The sequence below is a fragment of the Rutilus rutilus genome (genome assembly GCF_951802725.1).
Source record: "Rutilus rutilus genome assembly, chromosome: 22".
Lineage (NCBI taxonomy): Eukaryota > Metazoa > Chordata > Actinopteri > Cypriniformes > Leuciscidae > Rutilus > Rutilus rutilus.
In genome coordinates, this window is record NC_140227.1 from 4,681,379 (window position 1) to 4,706,142 (window position 24,764).

At 37.3% G+C, this 24,764-nt stretch overlaps 1 protein-coding gene across 2 annotated transcripts; it reads left to right on the forward strand.

Moving 5' to 3' along the window:
* Window positions 1-1,743: 1,743 nt before the first annotated feature.
* On the forward strand, window positions 1,744-24,764 carry pusl1 (pseudouridine synthase like 1). Of its 2 annotated transcripts, none has more exons than XM_084395260.1 (8): window positions 1,744-2,036; window positions 2,129-2,186; window positions 3,591-3,778; window positions 11,191-11,340; window positions 13,177-13,347; window positions 23,250-23,304; window positions 23,476-23,638; window positions 24,576-24,764. In XM_084395260.1, exons 1-8 carry the CDS (start codon window positions 1,978-1,980, stop codon window positions 24,584-24,586), a joined length of 855 nt encoding a protein of 284 aa, XP_084251386.1. In that variant the 5' UTR covers window positions 1,744-1,977; the 3' UTR covers window positions 24,587-24,764. The 2 variants fall into 2 exon arrangements, 1 of the variants encoding a protein (XP_084251386.1); XR_014625857.1 differs by having other exon boundaries at window positions 1,770-2,036; window positions 23,250-23,281; window positions 24,576-24,763.

Consider the following 24,764-nt stretch of genomic DNA (forward strand, 5'->3'; position numbering starts at 1 on the left):
TTGTAAAAATAGGCTAACGATTGCGTCATAACCACGCGACTCTCTGTCGCACAGTAGAGAAATTACCGTATAGACAGGAGGAGAAGCTCGCGCGCAATCGGGGGGACGTGGAGGCAAAAGGCTGATGAAGTAATTCATCAGAATACTTAGCAAAAGTTGCTCCTGCTCCTAGCTCATGAACACCTCCTACTCACACTCTCCGTCTCTGCAAGTTTCGGAAGGGAATGATTCAGATTTCTCTTGGCACAGCTACTAGAAGACAGACGGGTTGCTCACGTCACATCTACGTCGTCAAGCTCAGTTTGAGTCTGCGCAGTACGCTCATCCATCAGGAAGTGAGTGCTTCTAATTGACTTCACTTTTCTCCGTTGAAGTCTATGGGGTCGCTGTGTCCAGTTTATATACTGTCTATGGTTGAGCATACGTTGTTATTGTGGTGCATTATGGGATTGAATGAGTGCACTTGATAACTTTCACTATGGTTTTGGACACCACTACAAATGGCTGTCCCCTCATACCCTATAACCTACCTCGCCATACCCTATTTAAGGTATAGGGGGCGATTTCGAACACAGCCTGTTTGTTTTTAAAGGGATTGTTCACCTTGTATCACAAAATGATCCCATGCAAGTGCAACACGTGCCAGATATTTCAAGTGTTCCTAGGGTATACGATTGGGTTTAGTGAAAACAAACCAAAATTTTATGTATTTAACGTAATTCTTGACCTTGGCCGTTGGGCTTCTCTGCACAATGAACACATTCGTGAGACTCCATTAGCACCGCAGTTATGAAAAAGCACACAAGTTGTGAGAAATCAAGATGAACAAAAACACGACATGAAATACAAAGCCTAGAAATACAAAGTAAAGTATCTGTGTGCTTTCTTCACTGAGTTAAATATCTCTGGACCAGAACTTCTTTTGTCTGATAACAGTCAGAGTGACAGTTGACGGATGTGAATGTGATAACTTCTTGTTACGGTGAACACAATGGATATATTCATCTCAGAGAACAAGGTACATCATGTTTCATAAATAGTATTTTTAAAATATAAAAAAGTATTTAATATCCTTTTGTGGCCCATAAAATAAAGAAGGGCATACAGGCAGCATTAGAACAACACCAGGGTGAGTAAATTATTTTCATTTTAAAGTGAGCTATCCTTTTAGCTTTCCTTATAAGGTCGTCCTTCAAATATTTTTTTTACACCAGTAAAAATATTTTAATTATTTTTCTTTCAGCAACACTTTACAATTAAGGTCCCATTAGTTAACATTAGTTAATGAACGAACAATAAGCAATATCAAAATTTTTACAGCATTTATTAAAGGTACACTGTAAGTTTTGATGCAGTTAATAAATTATGAATCACCCTTTTCACCTAAAAATCTTAAAAAAAATAAACGAACGACAGTCTGCTTCTACATTCCACAAAACTCACATTTAGTATCCATAAAATCTTTTTAAAAAATGTTTTAACAATGTACACCAGAGCTCTGTCAATCATCATTACGTCAATGTCTACGTCAGGTTTGTCCCTGCTCCCGCGGATTTTTTTGAAAGTTTTTTTAGTCGTCCTCCAATTCCGCCTTTACATTTCCAACATTTAGAAAATAAATATTGTCAAATAAAGCCAAACATGGCATAAAAATAAATACTCTTTGTAAGGTAAACACGTCTCAAGGCTGAAAAGATGTGTGTTTTAAGTAATTTGGCAGTTCAACGCATTTAAAAAAAAAACAGGCATCGCTTCGGCTTCTAAACGTCAGACAGCAGCTGTGTTTTCCTTTGTGGCGCTCACACACACATGCCTCTGATTTTCAACATGACTTGTATCGTGTGTGTACGGCATTATTTGGGGTATACGACATCCAGAGACGACATCTAATGGCTACTTACTTATGGGCCGTATACTGCTTTTTAAACCCTGTTAACTTCTCGTTCTGACAAACTTCAAACGAACATACCGGGAAACATGCTACACTCCACCGCCCGTTATTTAATCTTTTTCCAATACGCAGGGACCAAATACAGGTCTGTCTCCATGACAAGCACAGTCACGCTTCTTCCTTACTGAGCTGTTATAAGTTATAACACCACATGTCTGCTTGTCCTTCTGTCCTCAGTGGCGTGATGAGAACACCAGCCGATCAAGCTGGAGAAGGGGTTGAGAATCATTTAGAGGTCAGTCTCTGCCTGACAATCAAAAACAGTTGACTATCTCAAATAGCTTTTCCTCATGATGACTGATGCCAGTTTGTTTGTTTCCTTAAACTGCATTTCTTTTGGAAATGTAATATAAATGTTTTGCTGTAAAATCCCTGTGTGATGTATTTCTATTGGCAAGACAGTTAGCTAAACCTCTTGCATAGATTGGATTGGATTTGTTGCACAAAAAAGTAATGAAACACTAATTTGTCAAGGATAACACAAAGTTAAAAACGTGTTTCCATTGCGGCCCTTGAAGTAAAGCACAAACTTCACTCCTAGCAACAGGTACATTGGTATTGTGTAGTATTATAAATACAAAATTACAATACGTTTCACATTTACGAAATTTACAATCACAGTTAAACACATACACGCCTTATACTAATGCAAATTCATCACTAAAACAACCAATCTAAGAACCAACTTTTAACTTTCATACTAAAACTAGCCATATTCAAAATACTTTTTAAATGCGTCTGTGTTCTTTAACACTAGACTACTATAATGGCCATAGCAGTCATTCTGACCGCTCATACATTATTTGCATATCATTTCAATAAGCTATATCAAATCTAAGAATAAATGGGTCTGTAATGTTAGGATAGGTAATAATTAACATCAGAACACTACATTTTAATTCTAATGTATGTGAAACTGTATTAGTTAATCGACAACGACAGAACAGCTATTGTAATTACAGATACAAAGTCAAAAGTGATCAATTTTCTATTATTTTCTTTGTAAAATGAAAACAAATGCATGCATCCTTGGATATTAGAATACAATAACTTACAAAAACATCGCCAATATGCATTTCAATGCGTAGGTAAAACCTTTATGGGCACATATGAAACGTATATGCCCCAAACTGGCCGAAACAGTCATTCTGACCGTCACGGGAAAAGAATATGAAAATATAATACACTGCGAGAAACTGATTTAGTAACCAATATTTGTATATGTGAGCAAAAATATCTTGCTGTAAAATTACAATGAAAATTGTATGCATACGGTCATACAGGTAGGACTGTTATGGCCATTCAAGGTAGAAATACTCAAAACTCTTTTGTGTCTTGTAATTTTAATAAAATAACAATGATAGAATAAAACAGACACATTTAGGAAAAGTCAGGGTCCTCTAGTTACATTATCAACATTTATTGTTGGTTTTATTCCAACAAAGTTTTAAAACAGTCAGTCAAAATGACTGCCTTGGTAGTTCTGGTGTCAATTTGCGCGTCGTCAGTAGATTAGAGGCGGAATTTTCCACTCCTTTCTGCGCTGTTTTGGAATTACATTTGATCTGTTTAGTAAATCTGGCCCTAAGTGTCTGAATACCATTAATTTCATCGCTGCTGTTTGTTTCTTTCTGTGTAGAGTGCAGTGCGAAGACTAAAGCCGGTCAATGAAGTGTCAGTGTCCATCTCCAGTAGAACAGACACTGGTGTGCATGCCTTGTGTAACTCTGCACATGTGGATATCCAGCGGAGAGCAGACAAACCCCCACTGCCGGAGCAAACCCTGGTGGAGGCCTTAAACTTCCACTTGAAAGCAGAACCTATAAGGTGGGGAGTCTTTTAAGGGAGTTAAAAAGCTGTATGTGTTTTATGGAAGCTTGTTTCCACCACTGAATAAAAAATAAAAAAGGTAATTGCGACTTTTTATCTCACAATTCTGACTTTTTTTTCCCTCAGAATTGCAGGATATAAACTCGCAATTGCAAGTTATAAAGTCAGAATTGCATGATATAAACTTGCAATTGCAACTTATAAAGTCAGAGACAAAAACTTCACAATTATGACTTTTTTTCTCACAATTCTGACTTTATAACTCGCAATTGCGAGGAAAAAGTCGCATTTAGCTTTTTAATTTTTTATTCTGAGGTGGAAACAAGTTTCTATTGTTGTTTTTTAACCACATTTTTATATACTATTATTTAACAGTTTGGGGTCAGTAAGATTTTTTTTTTATTGTGAAAGAAATTACTATTACTTTTATGAAACAAGGATTCATTAAATTGATCAAAAGTGACATTAAAATCTTTTACATTGTTACAAAACTTATTTTGAACATTCTGTTTATCAAAGAATCCTGGGGGGAAAAAATGATCACAGTTTCAACTAAAATATGAAGCAGCACAACTGTTTTAAATATTGATAACAACAAGAAATGTTTCTTGAGCATCAAATCAGCATATTAGAATGATTTCTGACCTGGAGACACATATTATCATATATTATTTATTTTTTTGTGCAAAAATACAGAATGTTTTAAACAGGTTTCCTAAATTGGAAAAGCATTTAATGTATGATCCAAGATGCTGAGTGACATTATTCTTTTATAAGTCTTTTATTGAATCAGTGTTTTTATTGTAGCTTGGTTTGGCAATCTTACATTAACAAATAGGTTGAATAGTCTTGTTAAGGTGTCAGGAAAGTTCATAGGGGTAAAGTCAAATTCAGCATATTGACATTTATCACAGACAGGTTTTGAATAAGGCACATTCGATTGTAAGAAATTTAGATCATCCTTTATATAAAGAAGGCTACGTTGGTGCCGGGTGGAAGAACAAACCGTTTTAAGGTTTTTTGTTTTGTTTGGGTGGCTGTTGGTTTAATGAACTATTCATAGGTTGATTTTGATATGAACTATGACTGTGTCATGTGTATTATGTGTTTTCTACATGTCTCTGGTACCTTTTGCTGCAGAACTAGTTTCCCCTAAGTGTAAATAAAGTGTAAAAAAGCAAGCAAACAATAAACAAACCAAAAAAGAAAATGATTTTTAACACTGAACCTAAAGATACAAAATGAAAGGAATACGGAGAAGGTCAAAACCTGATTAGACAGATTTCATGACGCACATTTTGCCAACATCCAACATAATGCAGTGTGCTGGACACTCGTCGTATGTGCGTAGCTGACATGATGGTATTTTTTAACCAGCTGAGAACTCAAGAAGAGCTTATGAAATGTGCAAAGGAGTCAAAACAGCACCAGGAATCCCTCCGATACACACACAAACAATGATCGAGAAGAAGACGTTTCTGCCGCCTTCAACGTATCTCCCGTGATGAGATTAACCAGGTATGCTGTCTTTTTTAGGGGTCGCATCTTGTGACATCACATCCTGTTTTTGGTTCGCCTTTAGTCTGGGTTGCGTTTAGGCAGAGCCCGTCTACGGAGAGCCTGTCCACTCCCTATTAAGCCCTATTGTACCGAATTTTGGTTGTAGTACCACCAGAGTTCCACTGGGGGCGCTCGCCATGAGTGCAAAATGAATGGGAGTCAATGGGGCTAGACGGCTAAATTCTTCTCTTTCACCCGATTGCCGTTGAGAAATCTCAGATGTGATTGTAGATTTTGCAAGTTCAACATGGGTTTTAGGTCGAAAGATGAATGAACGAGTACTTATGTCGTTTTGATTTCTTACAGGTTGAGTTGTTGTTGCCCATAACACGCTAGCATTCTGCTAATGACGTCAGCATTCTGACGTCATTGACATTTTGAAAGACTTTTTTAAAGCAAATAAGTGACTCTAAAAAATCTAACACCCAGCAATGTGTAATTTCTTTGCATCTCCTTTCGAATACAACATTCAAATTACTAGACAAAAAATTATATCCTGAGAAAAGTGGATTTTGAGGGTTTTTCGCCATAGACCTCCATTCATTCTGCACTCGCCTGCGAGCGCCCTCATATGGAATCAGAGAGGAACTGCAACCAGTTCAGAAGCCGGAAGTGTAGTGAGAGTGAAACTTCTCGCCATATTAGACATTCTCTGGTTTAGGGCTGCACGATATTGGAAAAAAAATTACATTGCGATATTTTTTTCCCAACGATATATATCGCGATATTGCGAGCCATCAATCCAGGCTAAAGTCAATAATTACCATTCCATGTTATTAATAATTTCACTAATAAGCAAGCTTCATTACAAGTGACAAAAAGGCCACTTAATATTTTATTCCAGAAACATATTTCTCTCAGAATTCGGTGAACATTCTACACAGGACCTAACGTTCTTCAGGACCCGAAAAATTATGTTTTCTGTGCTGATTCAGTGACGCGTTCATGTAAACGGCACCTAGAACCAGCAAAAGTAATGATTAATAGTATGTAAAATATTATAATGAAACATTTTAATTGTTTATTAATAAACAAGTGTTTTCTGTAAAGATGAAGTCGACAATAGCCTACTGACTCGCGATCTTCGCAGCAGTGATCGGGAGAAATGCACTTTTCATACAGATTTTTTTTTTTTTTTTTTTTATGGTTCTTCTGTAGATAATAGTTATATTGCTATTTTTTTATTATTATTGTTGTTATTTTTCGGTATGTGAGGCAAGTAGGCTACCTTTTATGCTGAGTTTCGGTTCATGGATGATAGCTTAATCTCCAGTTCAGGCGCTGGCTGCTATATTTAATTTTTAGGCTATTTATTAAATCCAAGAAAATGGATAATGAAATACTGATTAAAATTAAGATACAATTAATACAAAACGAAATTCGTTTTAAAGAAAGGCTTTGTGCTTTCTGTTTGAGGTCTCTGTGAAAGTTTTAAAGCAGTCTTTTAGTGCCGCTTTCATAACGGCCGCGTGACGAGTCCGTAATGTCACGTAACATTGTTTTTTTCCCTCATAAATGCGAACACGAAACGACTTTTTTTTTTTTAAAGACAACCATCCACAACTTTATAACACTCCAGCAAAGTAGCCTACCTCTTTTTGGTCAACAATATCCTCCTTTTTGTAGACGAAATAGGCTAGTCCCAAATAGCTGATTTTGATCCTGCGGATCCTCTTCGTCGCGCATTTTTAGCTATAGGATTGCCAGTGAATGTTGGCTGTGAGCGGTGAGCGCGTTCCTGTCAGATCCTCACTGTGCAGGCACGCGGAACGCGTATGTCACCCCAGCAAAAAGCCATACAACAAACTTGTGTTTACTGTGTGCTACCCTGGTGCTACCGTTCTCTTACACTATGGGTGCTACTAACGTAACGTTACCCTTCACATCGCATGTTCCGGCGATGTGACTATCGCTCATTCGCACATCGCGATGTCGATGTTAAAACCGAATATCGTTCAGCCCTAGTTGCGTTTATATTTCACTTTAAGTCGAACTGCACCAGAGTTTGTTTGGAAGCACTTTTTCAGGGGTCTATGTCTGCTTGTTTGAGGCACACCAGGGCAAATGAACCGCATTAACAGAGCAATCACAACAGTTCGTTTCAATCGAGCGTGAACACACCATTAAACATTGAAAACATGACACTCATAAAGCATTAACTCAAAGTTTTTCTTGTAAAAGTTTTTCAAACAATGTCACACACTGCTGTCACTGTCAATGTCACACACACACATGGCTAATTCAGATCTGCTGCTGTCTTTGGAGGTTGCTTAGTTGTGAAAGATCAGGGCCAGTTATCTGGAGATTCAAACCCCTGAAGGGAGGATTCATGGGAATTACTAGGACCCCCAGACGCTGTTGTGCAAGAGATTTAATCCCATGTTGCTCTAGGCAGACCTTCCTTGTATTAAATGCTCTGTAAATTGCTTTGACAAAGTCACCTTGACTCATCTTCTGTAGTGTGCTGGTGTGGTGTTTTGCTGTTAGTGACCAAGTGAATCCTTTAGAGAAAATCATTTTGTGCTGATATGAAAGTGGTATGAAACGTCAAAGTGGTAGTTGCGTAGACTGTCAATGGAAGGACAATCTCTCAGATTTCATTTAAAAGATCTTCGTTTGTGTTTCAAAGATGAACATAAGTCTTACAGGTTTGGAAGGATATCAGGGTGAGTAAATGATGACAGAATTTTAATTTCATATTTTTTGTTTGTTTGCTATTTCAGTCCAAATTGTATACGTTTGTGTAGTTTGTGTGGCTGGTGTGACGAGCAGTGATGAATATTTTAGTGGTTGTGGGTTGGGGAACCTCAGGTCTGATTGAGGTCAGAGGAATCATGAACCATTCACATCCATAATCAATGTCTCTAATGCTCATCATGCACAGACGCCTGGGAATCTCTTGGAATGCTACAGGAATTGATTAATCTAGTAACTGTTTCAGTGCCATTTTCATTTTACATTTGCCTTATGTCACAAAAACTCTTTAAAACTGAGGGCGCACAGTGCTCATGTCTGGTCTGTTTGTGTTTTATTCCATGTTCCTGTTAGCAGCGATTAGCGACTGCTAGTGAATCATTAATACCCACTGACAGACTCCTCTGGGAGCCTGAGCATGTCATCTTCTTTATTTGGTGTTGTGAGTGGAGGCGCAAACCGGTGGAAATTGCCCCTAAAATGCCCCAGCGACCCCGAAGAGACGCTGTCAGAGTCTAATGGTGCTTTTAGCTGAGATGCTGCTGGCAGATGCGCTGTTTTCTCTCTGCTTCGCTATGTTTAGAACTCACTGGCCACTGAAGACTGGATCCACACAGACTAATGAAAATAGTAGACCTGAAGGAGATTCTTAGATGATTTTTTTTAAAAGATCGTTGTTTGAAGAAGTCTCTTATGCTCAGCAGCATTTATTTGATCAAAATACAGTTTAAAAGTAATATTTTGAAACAATATTGCAATTTAAAATAACTGCTTTCTATTTGAATATACAGTATTTTAAAAGGTAAATTATTCCTGTCATCAGCATCATTACTCCAGTCTTCAGTGTCACATGATCCTTCAGAAATCATTCTAATATGCTGATTTGATGCTCAAGAAATGTTTCTGATTATTATCAGTGTTAAAAACAGTTGTGCTGCTTCATATTTTTGTGGAAACCATGATGGATTGATAAATAGACAGTTCAAAAGAACAGCATTTATTTGAAATGGAAAGCTTTTGTAACATAAATGTATTTACTGCCAACAAAAAATTCTGAAACTTCTGAACTGTAGTGTATTTTAATAATTTATTATATATTTTATGTATTTCAAAAACTGTAAACAGTTATCTCTATCTTACTTACTCTAGTTTAAATTGTTTTGATGCCTGATTTTATTTAAAGCACATAATTTCACAAAAATGCCACAAAACGTGACAAAATTATCCTAGATATTTAAAATGTGGGGGTAAATATATATATATTTTTTTGATCGTTGTACAATATATGTAAAAATGTTCTATTGAACTCCCATAATTCAATTATGTATAATTATGTATAATTATGGGTTTGACACCGTATTGATCATTTCAATTAATGAAATTATTTCTTTATAAAAATATGCTCTCACAAAGATAAAATGTATATCTGAAAATCGATTCCATTATATGAAATATCACCTTAATAAATATCACACCTTTTGATACTGATGTAATTTTTGTTTATAAATGCAGATTTAACATTTTTATTTACATTTGTATATACAGAAAGTTTTATATCGGTGCGTCCTTAGTATGATTTGTAACATGGTTAGCAGAACATTAGCAGTTTATCCTGCATCTGTGGACGGTTCTTGTAAAAGTCCCCTTTCTGTTAACACAACGTATCATAAACCCTCCTCGTTTGACTCGTATGACCTCATCACAGTAAGTGTGTTGAATGTCAACAGGATCCCTGACTTTTGAACGTGATTTTTTTGTCGATTTGTCACGTTACCATTAAACTCACGAGTATATTCACAGAATATCCATACTGTCCTCTCATGAATAGTAATGAAGCCCTCTGTCATGTGCTTTAGGGAGGTCTGACGGTGATAGACTGGTCCTCTCAAAAGGCCTCATGGGACTGTATTGCGTGAATTTTTAATGAAGAATTGAAGCTTTTTGTGAGTCAACATATAACTCATGGGGTTTCAAGACCACCAGTTTAATATCACAAGAGCACTTAGCCAGATGAAGAGCGCCATCACAGCAGGTGACAGTGTTTGGAGCAGCATCTAGCGTTGTAAAAACCTTACAGATGATGTAAATACTGTTGTACTATATATGTAGTATTTCATATTGTAAAAAGGACTAGATTTGTATGTGTTCTGAGTAAAATGTGAGGCGTTTGCCTGTGCAAAACTCGCTGTCCTGCTGCTAGGGTGTTGCTATGCGTGGTTCCCAAGGTTGTTCTGAGAGGTTTTTAGTGCATTGCTAAGTGGTTGCATTGATTAATCAGGTTTCTAGAAATGGTTTGGTTCTTTATTCAGTGTGTCTGTGGCAGTGGTTCTCAATGAAGGGGGCCGGGAACGGCTTAAAATCCTTTAAAATAATAATAATAAAAAAAAAAAATATGCCAAAACAGCTAAAAATCAATATGTAAGATGAAATCTTATATTGTTAATTTGTCCTTTTAACATTTTAAGAACCAGCGTTTGCATGAGCTTGGACAACCATACTGTATGAGTGAATTTCTAGACCTGGAAAAGTTATGAAAATTATTAAGTAAAGTAATTATATTTTTATGGAGAAAAAATAATGATAATAATAATAAATATATATTTTAGTCTCAGTACCTTTGATGAATAGAAAGTTCAAATAAACAGCATTTATGTGCATTTATTACATTTATTTACTTTTGTATCAATGTAAATGTCTTCACTGTCACTTTTGATCAATGTAATGCATCTTTGCTAAATAAAAGTATGAATTTCTGTTTTGTTATCTTCCAACTAATTTTTGAATGGTATCACTGTTTCCCTAAAAATGTTAAGCAGCAAAAACCGTTTTCAACATTGATAAAAAAAAAATATGATTTGATTAAATAAGTGCAGCCTTGGTGAGCAAAAGAGACTCATATTTCCGTGTTGCTCTTTTGTTAAAATAAACCAGATTTGTTTGTTATTACATCAAGATGCATTTGAATTTTGAGCGACTATTGTTTTTCTTTCATGAGAACCAGTGTTGTGATATTTCCTCCAGTGTCTTGATTGTTCTGGACTAACTTGAACCTTTTTCAGTGGAAATTGGCGGGTGAGTTTGCAAAACAAACACATGAGCATGTGCACATTACCAGATTTGAATCAGTGTCTGCTTTTCTGTCTTTTTCCCCCCAGAATCACCAGGGCTTACCGTGTCCACAGCGACTTCCACGCACGCTATCAGGCCATGTCACGGACATATGTGTACCGCTTTGCTTTGGGTCTCAGACATCACACAGAAATGCCAGTAACGGAGAGGGATCTATGCTGGGCATTACGAGACACGTGAGTGCCACCCCCGCTCTTCTGCACGTGCTCAGAGGGCTTCTGTCTAAAACCGCATCACTACGCCTGTGTCACAGAAGCTAAATCCTCTCAGAGAGGAATAGGAACAAGCACTGGAAAAAGCTGCACATGAATTATACACACTCACAAACAAGACCCATCGCAGGGGCAAGCAAGTGATTATCTAGGCCAACATTGAAACCAAAGAACGCAGATGAGGAAAGCATGCATTGTTTTGGCAGTGCATGCCTCAGATGTCTTTTTGAAGCCCACGACGGAGCGAGAGGCTCGTCTCCAAGGTGACGAGCGAACATTAATGCTATTTTTTTCCACTGTCTTCATTTTTAGTGAGAAAGTAGGCCAAGATAAGCTTCAGGCTCGTAGTGACGCAGAACAACACCCACTGTCGTCTTATGTCTGGTCCATGAACACACACATTCCATCTGGCTTTCCATCTCATTCATAAGAACTGCTATTCCCCTCACATAAACTGGATTAAGTCCTTTAAAAATGGATGTTTGTCGAGGTTGTGCTCATCTCAGTGTTCCTTGACCTATGTGTCTTAAGTTAGAATTAATCAGTCAATTTTAATAATTTAAAGCATGCAATGAAAAATTATTAATATCTATATTAATTATGATTATAGGGCTGTTAAGTGCTATTATGAAATAATTAAACTTAATAATAGTAAAAACTTAATAAACTTGTCTACAAGCCCTAACTGATGAAAATAAACATCAGTTTGACCCTTTTGGTCAAATATTGCATTGCAAACATCAATAATAGCTTTAAGTTGTCAATGCTGGCAAATTACCATGGTATAAGCGTGATAATCCACGGCTAGCTGTGCATTAAATGATTTTAATGCACTTCATGGAGGCAAAGTTTGGCTGATAAATTACCCCCCAAAAATAATTTTAAGTCACTATTGTGTTAAAAACCTCATTAAATGGACATTACAAAAAATTGCTTTTAGAAAAAAATATTTTATTTGATTCTACATAATTTATTACACATAAACTTTTACAACGACCATGATGTTTTTCAGAAGCTGCATCTGAATTGGTATTTAGATTCTAATATCCTCTTTTATGTTCCGCAAAGAAAGTCATACAGATTTGAAATTACATGAAGGTGAGTAAATGTAAATAAACCGTTTGATTTAATTATTTATTTTCTGGGGCGAACTATCACCAAAATATATATATATTTTTTTTAATGAAATGATACGCTAAAAAAGATAGTAACACTGTAGGTGGCGGCAAATGTCTAAATGACTAAGTTATTGAGTCATTCATTCAATTCGTTCAAATGGCTGATTCATTCAGGAATTAAGTAAATGGTTGGCTGCATCCGAAATCGCAAACTTCCCTACTATATATTAGGCGAAAAACTGTATGTGACAAAAGAAGTATGTCCGAATTCACAGTACTTCATAAAAAAGCAGGCATAAAGAAACCAGATGACCTACTACTTCCGGCGAGAGAAATATGAAGTAGCAGAACTGTTTTCAACATTAATAAAAATTAGAAATATTTCTTGAGCAGCAAATCATCATATTAGAATGATTTCTGAAGGATCATGTGACACTGAAGACTGGAGTAATGATGCTGAAAATTCAGCTTTGATCACAGGAATAAATTACCTTTTAAAATATATCAAAATAGAAAAGTTATTTAAATTTTCAGTAATATTTCAATAATATTACTGTTTTACTATAATTATATCCTAAAGTAATTAAATGCCTTATTAAAATACTGTTGATCGCAGTCACCACACACACAGTCTGTTATAAAACAGAGTTTAATGCTGTCTATTACTTCATTCTCCCCACAGGAGGCTAGATATCAATGCAATGCAAGAGGCTTCTGCACTGCTGATAGGAACCCATGACTTCAGCACCTTCCGGGCCTTGAACTCAGAGACGCCCTTTAAGAACCCAGTGAAGTCCCTAGAGTCGGCCCGGCTGGAGCCTGGGGTCTCGTTCAGTCAGAGACACTTTCACAGGTACGACTCTCTTCTGTCCAGGTAAAAAGCTACAGCACCATAGATTGGAGGAAGCTTGGTTTGGTTGGTGTTGTGATGATACCAACAGTATTGGTTGACATGACAATAAATAACAATAAATAAAACAATAAGTCTTTCCAAACTGAAAGACTTTGTTGCATGGAACACAAAATGAGAAGTTTAGCAGAATGTTCACGCTGCTATTTTCCATGCAATACTGCTGAAAAAAGGCACCATAATAAAATGCCCAAATATCTGGTGCCCAATATCTCTTATTGTCTTCTGAAACCAAATGATACTAGATTGAGTTTTAAGTCATTATTCACTGACAGTCTTGCTGCCTTTTAATCACATTTATTTTACTCGATATTTACCAAAACATATATATGACACGGCTTTCGTTTCGTTTGCATTGTCATGTTTTTCATATGGAACAGAAATGGCAGTTCTTATCTGCTATGCAACATGGTGGTGGCACCAGTGTGACCTCTAACAAAATTGAGTTGCACTGGGAAGAATGTGCAAGATAATTGCATTCAAATATCCAAAAAACGCTAGTACAGTGTAATATGTTTTGTGTACTTGTGTACTTACATTATCCCAAATGTTTCCAACAATTGTTTAAATCCAGAGAAATTCACAGTTTTAACACTAGAACTACCGGAATTACAGTATATATCAATTTTCTATTATTTTCTTTGTAAAATGAAAACAAATGTATTCATCCTTGGATATTAGAATACAATAACTTACAAAAACATCGCCAATATGCATTTCAATGCATAGGTAAAACCTTTATGGGCACATATGAAACGCAGTCATTCTGACCGTCACGGGAAAATAATATGAAAATATAATAAACTGTGAGAAAACGAACTGATTTAGTAACCAATATTTGTTTTAGTGAGCAAAAATACAGTGCTATGCATAAGTTTAGACACCCATACTAAAGTTGACTAAAAAGAGGAATAAAAAATCATCTTTTGGAAACTGAACTTAATGCCTTAATTTAAAAAATTAGGAAAAATCCAACCTTTAAGGAAACCAATTTTCTTTGTGAATGAATAATGTATCGTAAATAAATAAATGTTCTTCCTTAAAATACAGGGTGCATAAGTTTGGACACCCCTATGTTAAATTCCCATAGAGGCAGGCAGATTTTTATTTTTAAAGGCCAGTTACTTCATGGATCCAGGATACTATGCATCCTGATAAAGTTCCCTTGGCCTTTGGAATTAAAATAGCCCCACATCATCACATAGGCTTCACCATACCTAGAGATTGGCATGGTTTTATTTCAGTTAGCCTAATAGCTAGTTTGATTTGCATTGAGAGATGATCTTATGGAAAGTACCCCATGCCAATCTCTAGGTATGGTGAAGGCTATGTGATGATGTGCGGCTATTTTAATTCCAAAGGCCAAGGGAACTTTATCAGGATGCATAGTATCCTAAACAAAAAATACTTAAAAATACTTAAAAATAAAAATCTGCCTGCCTCTATGGGAATTTAACATAGGGGTGTCCAAACTTATGCACCCTGTATTTTAAGGAAGAACATTTATATATTTACGATACATTATTCATTCACAAAGAAAATTGGTGTCCTTAAAGGTTGGATTTTTCCTAATTTTTTAAATTAAGGCATTAAGTTCAATTTTCAAAAGATGATTTTTTATTCCTCTTTTTAGTCAACTTTAGCATGGGTGTCTAAACTTATGCATAGCACTGTATCATGCTGTAAAATTACAATGAAAATTGTATGCATACGGTCATACAGGTAGGACTGTTATGGCCATTCAAGGTAGAAATACTCAAAACTCTTTTGTGTCTTGTAATTTTAATAAAATAACAATGATAGAATAAAATTAGACACATTTAGGAAAAGTCAGGGTCCTCTAGTTACATGGGTTTTATTTCATCAAAGTTATTACATTGCAAAATTTTAAAACAGTCAAAATGACTGCCTTGGTAGTTGTAGTGTTAACCAGTGTAACGTCCCTCCTCATTGCGTCATCTGTCAATAAGGTCATGTCCGCTTTATCCTGGGTTTCCGCTTTTACTGCCGTAGAACCAGTGAGTCTCATGAAAAAATGCGGAAGTAGTAGTTGTTGCGTCTAGCACGCCACTTTGTTGTTTTATTCGCAGTCGTCATGGACCACAATTATTCGTTATCTTTAGCAGGTTCTGTCGCCAAAGATAACTCAAAGAAATGTAAACGTACGAGTGAATCAGATGACCCAAGAAGAGTTTTGGACAAGAGAAATAAAACGAGGATCAATATCAGTGTGGCATTTCCTAACACTGTTTAACAAGTCTATGGCAGTGGAATTAAATACAGTGTTATACACTCACCTAAAGGATTATTAGGAACACCTGTTCAATTTCTCATTAATGCAATTATCTAATCAACCAATCACATGGCAGTTGCTTCAATGCATTTAGGGGTGTGGTCCTGATCAAGACAATCTCCTGAACTCCAAACTGAATGTCAGAATGGGAAAGAAAGGTGATTTAAGCAATTTTGAGCGTGGCATGGTTGTTGGTGCCAGACGGGCCGGTCTGAGTATTTCACAATCTGCTCAGTTACTGGGATTTTCACGCACAACCATTTCTAGGGTTTACAAAGAATGGTGTGAAAAGGGAAAAACATCCAGTATGCAGCAGTCCTGTGGGCGAAAATGCCTTGTTGATGCTAGAGGTCAGAGGAGAATGGGCCGACTGATTCAAGCTGATAGAAGAGCAACTTTGACTAAAATAACCACTCGTTACAACCGAGGTATGCAGCAAAGCATTTGTGAAGCCACAACACGCACAACCTTGAGGCGGATGGGCTACAACAGCAGAAGACCCCACCGGGTACCACTCATCTCCACTACAAATAGGAAAAAGAGGCTACAATTTGCACAAGCTCACCAAAATTGGACAGTTGAAGACTGGAAAAATGTTGCCTGGTCTGATGAGTCTCGATTTCTGTTGAGACATTCAGATGGTAGAGTCAGAATTTGGCGTAAACAGAATGAGAACATGGATCCATCATGCCTTGTTACCACTGTGCAGGCTGGTGGTGGTGGTGTAATGGTGTGGGGGATGTTTTCTTGGCACACTTTAGGCCCCTTAGTGCCAATTGGGCATCGTTTAAATGCCACGGCCTACCTGAGCATTGTTTCTGACCATGTCCATCCCTTTATGACCACCATGTATGACCTCCTCTGATGGCTACTTCCAGCAGGATAATGCACCATGTCACAAAGCTCGAATCATTTCAAATTGGTTTCTTGAACATGACAATGAGTTTACTGTACTAAAATGGCCCCCACAGTCACCAGATCTCAACCCAATAGAGCATCTTTGGGATGTGGTGGAACGGGAGCTTCGTGCCCTGGATGTGCATCCCACAAATCTCCATCAACTGCAAGATGCTATCCTATCAATATGGGCCAACATTTCTAAAGAATGCTTTCAGCACCTTGTTGAATCAATGCCACGTAGAATTAAGGCAGTTCTGAAGGCGAAAGGGGGTCAAACACAGTATTAGTATGGTGTTCCTAATAATCCTTTAGGTGAGTGTACATAAATAGTAAGTCCGCCTTTTTGCAAATGCTGTGGATACATTCAAATGTGCTTTTAGTATGACTGAACTGTGTTACCCCACCATTTAATTAGACAAATAAAGTGACATGTATGAGTAGTAATTTAGAATTAAACATTACGTTACTTGCGGCTAATTCATAAGAATGATATAAAATCACGTGATCAAACGTAACTGTTATAAAAAATTATTTCATTACCTCATCCATGATTTGTGAGTCCCGTCGGATAGATTTCCATTGGCTGTGGAGGTGAAGACGACAACTCTCATCATTCCACGCTCCTTCACATCGTCATCATGTTATTGTTTTGAATATGTGACCTCTAGTGGTGAAAATTACATACTGTGCCTTTAAGCCTTTAAGTGCAGCTTTCTTCGCAATTTGCCATATTTAATTCTGTCATTTGGGAAATGCAGTTGAAATCTTGGCGTTTTATTTTAATAGCCACTTCTCAACAGCATGTGTAGAGGGATTAATTGTGCAGATGTGGCCATTTGGCACAGAATCATATAAATAGCTTCTGATTTCCTAGAAAGATAATATGGCTGAGCATCAAGCCCAAAGGTCATCTAAGCCATGAATAGTGGATCTGAAATTACAACATGCTGTCAGTTGTCGCTAATGCAAATTCATTCTACAGCTATAAACCCTCCTGGACCTAGTAAATTTGTGCATCAATAATCCCAATTATGATTTTTTTATTGTCAGTAACATGTTCTTCAACCTCTGGTCATTATCGGCTCCAAGCTAATGTAATGTTTACATTGTTTAATATCATGTAGAAATGTCAGAAATGCTTAACACACAGTATGAAAGGCAAAACTGCTTTATACAACAGAGGATGGCCAGTGTTTGAAGCTGGTCTTTCATCAGTCGGCTCTTGAGTTAGGCATGTGCGATGAGACTGTTGCTAGGCAACAGATGTTGGACTAAAGCACGATGCTGACAAAAGCGGGTTATCTGCTCACTCTAGCTGTAATGAGCTGAGGGACAGACACTGACTATAGCCTGTCAGATACAGTGAAGAATGGCCATTTTTATACTATCCTTTCCATACTCCTTCAGTTCAGTTCAGTGTACTGAAGAAAACATTTTAGTAGCAAAACTATTTTGGGCAAATACCAAAAGAGGCATTCAGTATTTGATTATTTGGGATAATTGACCGTTCGCAAAGACCCCCGCCCCCTGTTGCTATGTCCGACAAGCCACGCCGCTCTCACACCACACATCATGCTCTCACGCAGTGAAACATACATCTCGGAGCGGAGAGGACACTGACAACGTGCTGACAGACAGGACAAAGTCTCAACTTTCAAATTTGGTTATTTTTTTAAAGAAATTTAAACCATAAATACCATGTTGTGGCTCTTTAATGTGTCTGACAGATCGCTGTAGAGCCTCAGTTAAAGCTGCTCGTGAACCGATCATCTCTTCCTTCTAGTTAATGTATAGCATCAAATGAACATGAAAGAACATAAGTGTTGTTTTAACCGCGGAAAGACGTCAGTACACTCCGTTTTTCCAAGTTCAAATCCTCCAACGTTAATCTACTAACTCTCCTGACTGCTTTGTCGGACAAAAATGGCGAATTCGGCGGATGACGGATTATGATTGGTCAGATCACCTGTCAATCAAACTCCCTGCGAAGGGTCAATTGACTGCATTATATGAAGTAAAGTGATGTGTAGCCAAGCATGGTGTCCAATACCTGGTATTTGTGCTCATTTCACCCATCCAAGTGCACACACACACAGCATTGTGTATTGATTTCACACACACACACCTGGTGCAGTGGGAAGCCATTTTTGCTGTGGCGCCCGGGAAGGGACTGGGGGTTTGGTGCCTTGCTCAAGGGCACCTCACTTGTGGCTAATGAGAGTGGAAGAGAGCGCTGTTCACTCACTCCCCCACCTACATTTCCTACTAGTCCGACTCTAACCATTAGGCCACAACTGCCCGCTCTTATTTTTATATGTGTATATATATATCCCTTGTGCTGCGTTGAAAACCCTATAACACTTGTAGTGTTCCCAGTCAAAATGACCGGCCTGCAAAAAATTGCTTATAAATCTCTCGTTATGCTATCTTTTCACCAAATATTGGATTCAATCCTTTTGTCAGCTTGTTTTCTTTCAATTAGGACAGGTTTTGTATTTATTTTTGGAAGTTATCGATCGTACGCCTTATTTATCCAAGCTTATGTACGTCAGTTTATGGCGAAAAAAAGCATTATTTGTGGATAAATGTGTCAATTTTACATAACATATGAAAAAAAAGTGCACTGGTTATCACACTAGTGTGGTTTAATGTTTAACCAGGAAATTTGTTGTGAAATTGTTTTTGTTTTTTTGTACAAAATGGCTCAAAGTCACATCTGTGGTGTGCCCGGTCAAAAATGACCGACCTACAAAAGAATGGCTTATAAATCACTCGTTACGCTATTTTATCACCAAATATTGGATTCAATCTTTTTGTCAACTGGCATTGAGGGGAATATGTTTAAAAGCTCACACTGGGATCCCTTCATCGGGTCATTTTGGGTTTCTCACATGCAGCTCTCAGCTGGGAGAGAGCAGTCTGGACACACACACACACACACACACACACCATCTGCTCTGTTTCACACTAATGTCAAGATCTGCAGGGGATCAGCCGCTTTTATCATCTACACACACTCACTCATAGTATGTAACTGAATGTCTGCATCAAAACCAGATCTAGGCATTTTGCTTCACAACCCCAAGAAAGTTTTTTTTTCTCTTGAAAGGTGGACTTAGCCAGTTCATCAAAATAGGACAGAAAATGTTGTCTTCGTATGCCATCTGTCATTAACAGCAGTGTGAACGTAAAACGTTTTCCTTTTCCATTAGTGTAATGGATCTGTTTGTGCATGTATAATAAGATCTGCAAAGATCTAACAGATCACTGATCCAGACCTGCCTAAAATGCCTTGATCAAAGTCTATATATTTCTTCCACAAACGTCTGTCACAATGTGAAGCTGAAGCTCACGATAATGAAAAGGGCTGTTACATTTCTGACACACTCTTGAGGTGTTTGGCCAATCACAACGCACTGGGTCAGCTGGCCAATCAGAGCACTCTGGGCTTTTCGAATGGAGGGGATTTGTAGAAACTAAAACCTAATCAGGGCGTTTCAGACAGCCTAGTAATAGAGGTACTGCAATAATGTACATTATGTGGGGGAAAAAATGTGTTGTTTTGAACATGAAATTATGTTAACATGTTCTGGCCTCTTTAACATTTTTGGTCCTAAGTAATATGAGTTTGCTAAGACAGAATAAATGATGTTAATGATGACAGAAGTTTGACTTTTCAATGAACTTCCTCTTTAAAAGTTTCATTAAGCACTTATGAAAGCCTCCTCATTTGTAGCTCTCTCTCTCTCTCTCTGTCTGTCTGTTTGTCTCTGTGTGTGTGTGTGTGTGTGTGTGTGTGTGAGAGAGAGAGAGAGAGAGAGAGATAATGTCAATTAATATTTCAGTTTGATCACAACTCAAGAAATCAGGTCATTCTCCTGACGAGCCTAAATTAAACCCTGTGTGTTTTAAATGAAGACACAGTAACTTTAAAGTGATGCAGTTAAACTATACATTTAATATTGACTTGGATTCAAACAAGAAATCCAATATCCAAACAAGGTTTTTTACTACAGAAGTTAGTTAATTTAATGCCAAATCCATCTGTATCATAATTAATTGAGATTGAGGACTTCACCCAGGAGGAGCATCATGAATATAGAAACATCATGAATATTACCCCATGTGGTCGTCAGAGACATCTGTTATGTCATACAAAGATTAATTAATTATTAAATGGATAGCAAATAAGCTTAGATGTCCAGGGTTTTTTTATTGAAAATAAAATTTTCTCATATAATCCATCAGCTCTTTTTTTTTTTTACAGTTTTTTACAATAAAGGATTCGGTTTCTCTAAACCCCTCCTTTCCAAGAGCCTACTCTTCTCTGATTGGTCAGATGGCCCAGTTTGTTGTGATTGGTCTACTCTGCTCTGATTGGTCAGACGCCCCAGTCTGTTGTGATTGATCTACTCTGCTCTGATTGGTCAGATGGCCTAGTCTGTTGTGATTGATCTACTCTGCTCTGATTGGTCAGATGGCCCAGTTTGTTGTGATTGGTCTACTCTGCTCTGATTGGTCAGACGCCCCAGTCTGTTGTGATTGGTCTACTCTGCTCTGATTGGTCAGATGGCCCAGTTGTTGTGATTGGTCGACTGCTTACAGCACATGTTGGGAACCAAACGGCCATTATCAAATCTGAATTTCAGCTTCCTCTGCACTTGTAATACACAGTAATACTAATTGCGATGGAGCTGGCTCGGATGAAACGAAACGATAAACGAAATGTTTATCATTGCATACTGTTTCACATGCATATATATAATTTTTTTTTCATTTAGGCCAGTACAGTAAGCAGTTAGATATTATTCTGTTGAGCACAGTTCTTGTTCTGGAAATGCATGCTTATATATTAGACACACATGTGCGTCCTTTGAGGTTTTCATTGCATTGGTGTTGTATGCTTATCTCTGTTCATGTAACGCACACTGCCTGTTTGTTCATTCAAGGCCATGATTAAATGAGAGCCAGACGATCTCATTCAGCGTTTCTATGAAGACATTCCAAAGAAATCTCATCATGAATTTTCTGCCATCATTTTTTTCCTGCTAAAAAAGCCAGTATGACACATTTAACCTCTCCAGCAGTAAATATTGTCTGCTCTGCTTGATGTTATCTAGCCTGACCGCTCCAGTGCTCCTGCTGAATCTCCACTTGTTTATTTGATGCAGGCAACTTGGCAAAATAGCTGTCACATTTAGTTTTGACAGGAGAAATACTGTACCAACTAGACAGAATTAATACACTGAGTGAGACGACACAAAAGAGGTCACATCTTCAGTCGTCACCCATGATACTGTTGTTCATTGACTGCCCACATGGAAATGCGTCTTCAGCATTGGAGCTAATGTGTATAGTGGTTTAAAAAAGCTTAAAGATATACCCTTTTACCATTGTATATTGTTGCAGCACCCCTCTAGTCTGCCTGAGCTTACGATGCTTCTGTTTCCAAAAAGCATCGTAAGCTCAAGTGGATCGTAGAGACCATTGGTGGTAACGGTTCTACGATCTACTTACGATGCTTTTGAGAAATGCAGCCCTGTTTAGTTCTGGTCTCTGTGAAGCTCCTCCTTCCGAAAAGCACAATGTGCTCTGATTTGCCAGCTGGATCAGTATGTTGTGATTGGCCAACCGCTTTGAGGTGTTTCTGAGTTTCAGCACAGTACTTAAGCAACTCAATCAGGCACCGCCCCTTTTTTTGTATATGCCTTGGACGGTAATTATTTAAATGAGGAATATTGTTTGTGAAGAGTTCATTCCTGTAAGAAAACTCAAGATTATAACTAGAGATGGTCTTATTATGCTAAATGTTCTATATATCCTAGTAATTTTGTTGACGACATGTATTCATTTCTTCAATGAGCTCATTGTTTCTGCCTTAAAGTAATATATTGTTAGCTTACTGCGTGTTTGTGTACATTTCTGAAATACAAAACTTGGACAATGTCACCTCTGATAACAGATCACTCTAAATTGTAATGTAGACACCTGCATTTTCTGTAAAGCTGCTTTGAAACGATGTGTATTGTGAAAAGCGCTATAGAAATAAATGTGAATTGAATTATTATTGGGAGATATGAGGGTCTGTGGATCCATTGGAAAACGCGTAACAGCTAGCTTGGATCACATGTGCCTTGATAACCAATAACAATACAGGCTTGACGTCACTGAATTTCGTTCAGAGTTGTGCAACAGTCAGTCACTGTTTGCGGATACCATAGAAATGAATGAGAAGTGCTGTAAAATGAATCATACCTGACACGCAATTGGTCGTGACTTCTCTTGTAAAATTGCATTTTTTTGGTGTAAACGAAAAATCTATAAATCCAAAACAAATGTTGAAGAGCCGATGGGCTGTCGATTCATTAAATTATAAGCTATTTCCTCACCGTTTATTCAGCGTAGTGAAGCCTCTCCTCAATTAACTTTTTTTTTTTTTTTTTAAGGCCTCTTGTCTCCTTTGGCTAAGGTTGCAGGCTTGCCTTCAAGTGATTTTGCTACGTCCAAGTCATTATAGGGAGTTCAGAAACAGTGCTTACTGATATATATATAATGAAGTACTTTGTAACTTTGCCAAGCTTTTTCATGCACTGAAAATGCAAAGCACAATAGGTCCTCTTTAATTTTTGTATTTGTGTCTGTTTTCTTTCAGAGATATTCAGTTCTGGGAACTCACTTTTAAAAGTAGGTCTTTTTTATACAGACAAGTAAGTACAGGCTTTGTTTCCCTATAAACATGATGGTGATGTTGCATTATGGGATGTCTGCCTCCTAGTGTTAAATGTGTGACTCTGCACTGTTTTATTTCACTAGTTTGAAAGGACGTGTCTGGTGATGTTATATAACAGCACTGGTGTGTGTGACGTCTCCCCTCGCAGGTGCGGAGGATGACTGGGGCGCTGGTTGCTGTTGGTCAGGGTAGACTGTCTGTTCGTCAGATTCAGGAGCTACTAGAGGCACGGGATTCATTGGCATTCCCAAATAACCTGACCGCCCCAGCCCACGGCCTGTTTCTGACCAGTGTACAATACAGAGATGCAGGTGAGAACTGGCAGCTTGGGTCAGAATGTTCTCATTCTTTATGCACATTTTAGACTACCCAGAACAATTCAAACAGAACACACTGTACAGAACAACATATCCCACAAAGCAAAGCTCTTGAATCGGCCTGAGTGCAACAGTCGGGGTTTTGAAATTTTCTCCATTAATTTTCTCCATAGGGAAATTAATTTGTATAGACAACTATATATAACTATAACTATACTGTACAAAAATTCCACCTATCAGAGATGTAAATTGTGCTCTAAGTCTTTTTGTCCGATTTTTTGAATACTTTGTAATGTTATGGTTCACCTCATAGCTGATTGGCTTGTTTCATGGCTTATTAACAAAAACTGTTTTTTAAAAATCCCTATGGGAAAAATGAATGGAAAAAAGTTTCCGAAACCAGTGCTGCTAAAAAGGTGGATGGGCACTAATGCACTGAAATCAAAGTTATTTTTGATTTTTGATATCTTTTATGACTCATGATTTGATCAAACTGTTATATAGATATTTTTACACAAAATTACAAATTTATAACGTTTACATTTAATATAATGTTTTTAATCAAGATAATTCAGATATGTGGACTGCACTCACTAAATTAAACATGCAGCATGATGAGGTCATGTGATCAGTGAAGCACACTGCTGTTTGAAATGTATACTGTTGTATAATGCATTCTGTTTTATGTACTATATTTAATTTAAATAGTAGTATACTATACTATATTTATATATATATATATATATATATATATATATATATATAGTACTATATTTAAACAGTGCATAGTGTACACACGCATTCTAACAGCCATTCTCTACAAGTATCCATGTCCTCCACAAGATCCTGCATTGTACAGTGGGCAGTATGTTGTCCTGCTAAGGACAGCAAAGTACATCAGTATTAAATGTGTATACTTTTTTTCTTACAGATCTTGGCTGATTGGACACTGATATAATTATTTAAATGATTATAAAAAATCCAGCACTTGCCTGTTTAAAACCTGTTAAAGTTGTACATATTTATACATTTCTGGATACTGGTTTTTCAATACAGTATTTTTAGCTGAATGGAATGATGTGAAACACAAATAAAATAATACAGTCTTGTTTCAGACTTA